Here is an 8,053-nt window from a genome sequence, read left to right on the forward strand (position 1 = left end):
ACCCCAGGGGAGTCTGAGCTGAGGTCCTCTGAGCGGGTCATGAGTCCTAGGTGTCTCAATTCTCAAGAGATGAGAGAAATTGTGAAAACCCATCTGTCCAATTCCTATTAGATTAGGATATCTCTCCTAAATATGTGTTTGAAAGGAGCCTCTGGGTACTCACTACTTCTAACCTAGAGGGCAGCAGGTAGCCTAGCAGTTAAGAGCGTTGGGCCAGTAACTGAAATGTCGCTGGTTCGAACCCCCGAGCCAACTAGGTGAAAAATCTGTCAATGTGCTCGAGCAAGGCACTTAACCCTAATTGCTCCTGTAAGTCGCTCTGGATAAGAGCGTCTGAAAAATGACTAAAATGTAAATGTAAATGTAATGCCCCTGTCCACAAAGCGAGGTCCATACAGAAATGGTTTGTCGACATCGGTGTGGAAGAACTTGACTGGCCTGCACAGAGCCATATCCTCAACCCCATCAAACACCTTTGGGATGAATTGGAACGCCGACTGCGAGCCAGGCCTAATCGCCCAACATCAGTGCCTGACCTCACTAATGCTCTTGTAGCTGAATAGAATCAAGTCCCCGCAACAATGTTCTAACATCTAGTGGAAAGCCTTCCCAGAGGAGTGGAGGCTGTTATAGCAGCAAGGGGGGGGGGGACCAACTCCATATTAATGCCCATGATTTTTGAATGAGATGTTCGATGAGCAGGTGTCCACATACTTCTGGTCATGTAGTGTATGTCTACTGTATGGGTCCAATATGGTGCACTGGGAGATGCAGGGGTGTGGTGTGAGATTGCCATATAACAGTGACATCTACTGGTAGCTTTGTGAACTGTGCTTCCAAAGCCATCTGGGGACCACCAACTTGGAAGATGTTTGACAGAAAAGCACCTACCAATCACGAAAACAACAACAACCAGTGGAGGCTGCTGAGGGGAGGACGGCTCATAATAATGACTGAAATAGAGTCAGTGGAATGGAAACCACGTGTTTGATACCATTCCATGAACTCCATTCCAGCCATTAATATGAGCCGTTCCTCCCTCCATTCAGCAGCCTCCACTGAAAACAACGTACCCAGTACAGCCAGAAGAAGACGTGGCACCCTTCAGAGCCTGGTTCTTCTTCAGGTTTCTTCCTAGGTTCCTTCTAGGGAGGTTTGCCTAGGCAACGTGCTGTTGTTTCTGCTTTGCTTGCTCTTTGGGGTTTAGGCCGGGTATCTGTAAAAGTACTTTGTGACAACTGCTGATGTAAAAAGGGCTTTATAAAACACATTTGATTGATTTAACCATAACAACAAGAGCATTTTGGTATGGTTAAGCACCCACTTTTATAAGTACTCACGGTTTATTCCAATACCTTAGAAATGGCAGGAGGCACACAGGCTACGAGTTTCTGAAGCCATATTAAGCACCAGAGTTACAGATACATATTAATATCAAGAGTAACATATGTGCAAATATAAATTAAATTAAAACACTTCTCCACTCCTATGATGCTCTTACAGTCAATGACTGAGTGTGATTGTATTCCAATGGTCTTCACCACAGGTAGGTAGGTAGATAGGAGTAACACTGGTAAATAACTGTAAAATGTTTAAATGCCTGCTTGAGAGGATTGGGTATGTTTCAGAGTCGGATATAGTTAGCTTAAAATATTGAAATAACATACTGTAGTGCAAGATAAATACTGACTGACAGGATAAAAAATAAAACAGATTTGTTTAAATACGCAATTCACATTCATGACTCCTTTTGTCCAAAGACAAACAGACAGAGAAAAATTAAAAGTAAGATGGGATATGTCACCATTTACTGGCCAATATTTTGACAGTTCTTTGTAAATGCTGGCATAGCTTCACAGACAGCTATGTCTTCGCAAAAGTCCTCAATTGGCAAGAGTCCAATACCAAAACAGTCTCTTTCCCCTATCCCTTGTTGACTCCCCTTCGCAGATCTAAATAGATATGTATGAAAGACTGGATATGTATGAGAAAAATATGCAGAAAAGTGAAGGACCTAGGCAAAGGGGTTGAGGGCAGAAATTGAACCAGGCCCAAGCCTACCTGACTTATGTCTAATATCCAATCCTTGAAAATCTTCAAGGGGGCAGTCAATGGGCTTAGGGACCAGGGATGGGTTTGGAATCAGGCCTAATGTTATGTCGTACCTCATCCCTCCAGGTATAGGTTGCCCTTAGGCACAGATCCAGGATAAGCTCAGTGAGCTTAACCTCCCTCCAGATTCTTACCTTAAAGGGACATTTCACTCATAAATAAAAGTTTGTCAGATGTTTTCAGACCACTAATGTACTCTAATGAAACTATGTCACATGACATAGGTTGTGTAGATCCAGCTATCGTTGTTTTACCTTAACATCAGACTACTTTAGAGGTCTGAAAATGTCTGTCAAACTTTAATTTGAAAGCGTAATGTCCCTTTAACCATTAGGAGGGGCAATGGCCAGTGTCTAGGGGCATCCTGTACATACATGGGCAGGCTTTAGTGATTGTGGACGTTGAAGAACCCCACGCTGGTTGGGGACTCCTTCACTGTTACTGTGACAAAGTTGGCGGTGACATCCGTGACAAACACGTGTTCTAGAAGGCTAAGCGCCGGCCGCCAGTCCGTCTCCATTTCCATCTCCATAGAGACCAGGTGGGCCCCATTGTTGTTGGGATAAGGGGAGGAGTCGCGCTCTTCTGATTCACTGCTGCTGGTGTCGTCTGAGTCGCCCGTGCTGAGCTTGTTAAGGGTCCGAGAGTTCTCGAAGTTCCGGGAGTTCATCTCGTTAAGGCTCTGTCCTGACTTCCTGTCCTCCTCTCTCGCCGTGCTCGCTCCGCCTCCCCCGCCCGACGACACGACTCCCTGTACACTCCCCCCTTTCTCCAATCTTCCATTACCTCTCCCTACACACCTTGGCCCCTTTCTGTTCATCTCTCTCGCCGTCTCTGCCCCCGTGTTCTTCCCTCTCTCCTCTCTGGCTTGTGGAATGCTTCCAGAGCGCAGCGCCCCTGCCCCTAACCCTCCCGACGCCACGCTCTGGTCTAGCCCAGACGAGGTGTGCATCTCTTTAATGCTTCCCCCAGCTCTTTTTCCTGCCTGGCTGACACCGCTTCTCAGGCTCGACCTTGAAACTGCAACTCCAGTGGCGTCGGAGGTTCCGTTTCCCTGGAGACCATTGCCGGGCGCCCGTTTGTTGACGCTCTGCAGGTTAAGAGCTCGGAGGCTGAGGGCCTGACTGATGCGGTCTCTGGCCGAGGGAGGGAGAGAGGAGGCGGGCTTGGCTCCCTGCTGCTGAACCACCACCACCGCCTGACCTCCAGGGCCCTCCTGCTGCCTCCTCTGCCCAGCTGGGGAGCGTTGAGCTGGGCTGCACGCCGCCGGAGAGCCCCCGAACCCACTGGAGGTCTTGGAGCCGTGGAGACCAAGTGATGTGGATGTAGACACCCCTGGTTTTACAGAGGATGCTACCTTGAGCCCTTCTGCTCTGCCATTGCTGCTGCCGGCGTCAGAGACAGAGAGGGAGCGCTTCAGATCTGACGATCCCTTACTCTGAGGCGGGGGAGGTCTGCTGAGAGAAGAAAAGGAGGATGGAGAGGAGGGAGTGGTGGTCGACATGGAGCGACCCGACCATATGGAGTTCAGCGGCCCAGGTTTGGAGGCCCCTGGCTGGAAGAAGGCCCCTCCAGCAGCCCGCTGGGATGCTGCCTCATCTCTGGAGCCCCGGCTGGCGCTCAGGCTGGTGTAGGTGAAACTGGCCGGCTGTAGAGGCTTCTTCACCCCCCCCCGAGGTTCCTCTTTGGGGGGCTCACGGGGGGGCCTGAGGACCTGGTGGTGGCGAGAAAGAGGAGGGGGCGGCAGGGGCGGCCGGGTATTTGCCTGTCTCAAAGCCCTCAGCTCGGGGAGCAGCGGTTTCCTCCCGCGCTTTTTCCGGACGGGCTCCTGCTTGGCCACCACGATATGGGGCCTTGTCTGGGGGACAGGGTGGAGGTTGAGGTTGAGGTTGCGGCGCCGAGGACCCGGTTTGGCCTTCTTCCCATGGTCTTCATCTTCCTCTTCTGAGGAAGAGGCGGAGGGAGAGGAGGACAGGCCGGATGAAGAAGATGAGGAGGACCGGTCGGATTTGGTTTCAGTTGGCTCTGGTTCCTAAAGAAATGGAGACAGAAAGGTTTGTAATGTAACCATGCATTATGTGACATCAGATTGTATCTTCATCATCCAAACAAACAAATAGATTCATGTTACTGTTGGTTGTAAATATAATGAAAGCAATCATTGAGAAGACATTATAATTAAGATGACAAAAGGAAGTTAATTTACTGCATTTGTTGTAGTGACTACATCTTATACGTTTGAATAGCAGCAACAGTGTGATGATTACCAGAATTTTCCGTGGACGCCCCCTTGGCCTCTTCCCTCTCTTACGGAACAGTAGGTCCCTCTCTTGCTCTCTGTAGAAGGTACACACGGCGTCAGATAGTCACTACCAATGTTCTGCTACTTTAAAAATACATCCTTCCTTACTTAAAGTGAGCAAGGGTTCCATTTAAATGATTTCACCAATTTGGTTATGTCAGATATAAATTATAGCGTCAAGGATGGGAGGAAGGAAAGAAACAATGCATTTGATCAAAATCAAATCAAATGTATTGGTCAAGCAGCTGTTATTACGAGTGTAGCGAAATGCTTGTGCTTCTAGTTCCGACAATGCAGTAATATCTAACAGTTCCACAACAAATATCTAATACACACAAATCTAAGTAAAGGAATGGAATAAGAATATATAAATATACAGTGGGGAGAACAAGTATTTGATACACTGCCGATTTTGCAGGTTTTCCTACTTACAAAGCATGTAGAGGTCTGTAATTTTTATCATAGGTACACTTCAACTGTGAGAGACGGAATCTAAAACAAAAATCCAGAAAATCACATTGTATGATTTTTAAGTAATTAATTTGCATTTTATTGCATGACATAAGTATTTGATCACCTACCAACCAGTAAGAATTCCGGCTCTCACAGACCTGTTAGTTTTTCTTTAAGAAGCCCTCCTGTTCTCCACTCATTACCTGTATTAACTGCACCTGTTTGAACTCGTTACCTGCATAAAAGACACCTGTCCACACACTCAATCAAACAGACTCCAACCTCTCCACAATGGCCAAGACCAGGGAGCTGTGTAAGGACATCAGGGATAAAATTGTAGACCTGCACAAGGCTGGGATGGGCTACAGGACAATAGGCAAGCAGCTTGGTGAGAAGGCAACAACTGTTGGCGCAATTATTAGAAAATGGAAGAAGTTCAAGATGACGGTCAATCACCCTCGGTCTGGGGCTCCATGCAAGATCTCACCTCGTGGGGCATCAATGATCATGAGGAAGGTGAGGGATCAGCCCAGAACTACACGGCAGGACCTGGTCAATGACCTGAAGAGAGCTGGGACCACAGTCTCAAAGAAAGCCATTAGTAACACACTACGCCGTCATGGATTAAAATCCTGCAGCGCACGCAAGGTCCCCCTGCTCAAGCCAGCGCATGTCCAGGCCCGTCTGAAGTTTGCCAATGACCATCTGGATGATCCAGAGGAGGAATGGGAGAAGGTCATGTGGTCTGATGAGACAGAAATAGAGCTTTTTGGTCTAAACTCCACTCGCCGTGTTTGGAGGAAGAAGAAGGATGAGTACAACCCCAAGAACACCATCCCAACCGTGAAGCATGGAGGTGGAAACATCATTCTTTGGGGATGCTTTTCTGCAAAGGGGACAGGACGAATGCACCGTATTGAGGGGAGCATGGATGGGGCCATGTATCGCGAGATCTTGGCCAACAACCTCCTTCCCTCAGTAAGAGCATTGAAGATGGGTCGTGGCTGGGTCTTCCAGCATGACAACGACCCGAAAGCACACAGCCAGGGCAACTAAGGAGTGGCTCCGTAAGAAGCATCTCAAGGTCCTGGAGTGGCCTAGCCAGTCTCCAGACCTGAACCAAATAGAAAATCTTTGGAGGGAGCTGAAAAAAAAAAGTCCGTATTGCCCAGCGACAGCCCCAAAACCTGAAGGATCTGGAGAAGGTCTGTATGAAGGAGTGGGCCAAAATCCCTGCTGCAGTGTGTGCAAACCTGGTCAAGACCTACAGGAAACGTATGATCTCTGTAATTGCAAACAAAGGTTTCTGTACCAAATATTAAGTTCTACTTTTCTGATGTATCAAATACTTATGTCATGCAATAAAATGCAAATTAATTACTTAAAAATCATACAATGTGATTTTCTGGATTTTTGTTATAGATTTCGTCTCTCAGAGTTGAAGTGTACCTATGACAAAAATTACAGACCTCTACATGCTTTGTAAGTAGGAAAACCTGCAAAATCAGCAGTGTATCAAATACTTGTTCTCCCCACTGTATGGATGAGCAATGTCATTGTCAGAGCGGCATAGGCTAAGATGCAATAGATAGTATATAATACAGTATATACATATGAAACGAGTAATGCAAGATATGCCAACATTATTAAAGTGGCATTATTAATGCAAGATATGTCAACATTATTAAAGAGGCATTATTAAAGTGACTAGTGTTCCATTTATTAAATGATCTGGGCAACTCTAATAAACCATGGAGCAGTGCTCTACAATAAGTACGAATGAATATGTTCTGGTCAACCAACAACCAGTATGATATTAATAACTCACCTCTTGTGGAAGGCAGCCATTAATCTGGGGTCCAGAATATTCTCTTCAGGCTCCCAACTGTTATGCCTGTAAAGAAAACCCCACATTAGAAAACCGTTTATTAGAGCACAGTAGCTAGAGAGACATTGCAATTATAATGTCACACCCTGAATTTTCTGTCCATTTGTTTCTAGTCTGGTTTAAAGGGGGTATCTCCTTTTTCAGATGCAATGTCAGACATAGTAGCATCCTATCAAAAACAAACATAGGCCTAATTGACGTTGTATCTAAATAAAATATTAAGAACATTTTCAGAATAATGCAAATCTTGAGAGGGTAGCTGTTTAGGGCTAGCCTAAATTTAAATGTCTAAAACTGGATTGTTTGCTCAACTATTTACATTCAGCCACACTATTGGTAAACGATCACGACGAAAGCACGGTGCATGAAAATAGTGGGCGTTACATATTCCGGTGCTTGAGTTCTCTACGGTAGTAGGAGGATGCCTGTTCACGTTACTAGATACCGGTTAGGAATCGTAACATCAGCTGCTCGGGCTTAAGAAAACAAAACAAGACTCCGAAACGGCTAACACCATCATCTTTCTTCCATGCAAAACCACAAGCGACGGGAATATTATCATATGATTGTAAATATTGCGTAGCTATGAGAGAAATACGGGGTTGCAGGGGGATCAAGGGCTACATTGTCATTGTTTAGCTCAGCCAGCTTCTTACTAAATAGCTACTCACTTGGACGACCACCCTCTCCACTTCACCAAATACTCAAACTTCCCCTGCAAAGGAGAAGAGTGGGAAAGAGTTAAAAGATTGTAAAGGGTCTAATGTTTCCACATTATAATAAAATACGTTATTTCATACCTTTCTTGGGCGTTTGTTGAGGATGCATTCGGCGTCAAATACCTGCCCTACAGTTACCCCGTCCATAGCTCCAGCCCCTCTCCTTTTTTTACGAGGAAAAGCGGAACAGGGAGGGAAAGATTGTCCTCCCGCGGCATCCATAGTTAGGCACCGTACCTCTGCCTCTCATACGTCACTTTAAACGTTTCATTCTAGAGGGCCTGCATAGCTACAAAATATTACTGCATAAAGTCGTTTTAAATGCTTTATTATTACATATGATCCGGTATGCTAGGCTCCATAAAGGGCACACATCTATAAATTGACAATATATTATTATTACAGCGATGACAGTTATCATTACATTTACATTTTAGTCATTTACGGTGCATTCAGAAAGTATTCAGACCTCTTGACTTTTTCCACATTTTGTTACATTACAGCCTTATTCTAAAATTGATTAAATTGTTTTTTCCCCTCATCAATCTACACACAATACCCCATAATGACAAGGTGAAA

General features: G+C 45.8%; 1 protein-coding gene across 1 annotated transcript; it reads right to left on the reverse strand.

Moving 5' to 3' along the window:
- Nucleotides 1–1,261: 1,261 nt before the first annotated feature.
- Nucleotides 1,262–7,759, reverse strand: LOC121575661 (chromobox protein homolog 2-like). The gene is made up of 5 exons (XM_041888906.2): nucleotides 7,556–7,759; nucleotides 7,427–7,470; nucleotides 6,696–6,761; nucleotides 4,380–4,449; nucleotides 1,262–4,144 (listed from the first exon to the last, which is right to left on the reverse strand). Exons 1-5 carry the CDS (start codon nucleotides 7,694–7,696, stop codon nucleotides 2,498–2,500), a joined length of 1,968 nt encoding a protein of 655 aa, XP_041744840.2. The 5' UTR covers nucleotides 7,697–7,759; the 3' UTR covers nucleotides 1,262–2,497.
- Nucleotides 7,760–8,053: the final 294 nt, after the last annotated feature.

This window comes from Coregonus clupeaformis, chromosome 1, assembly GCF_020615455.1.
Source record: "Coregonus clupeaformis isolate EN_2021a chromosome 1, ASM2061545v1, whole genome shotgun sequence".
Taxonomy (NCBI): Eukaryota; Metazoa; Chordata; class Actinopteri; order Salmoniformes; family Salmonidae; genus Coregonus; species Coregonus clupeaformis.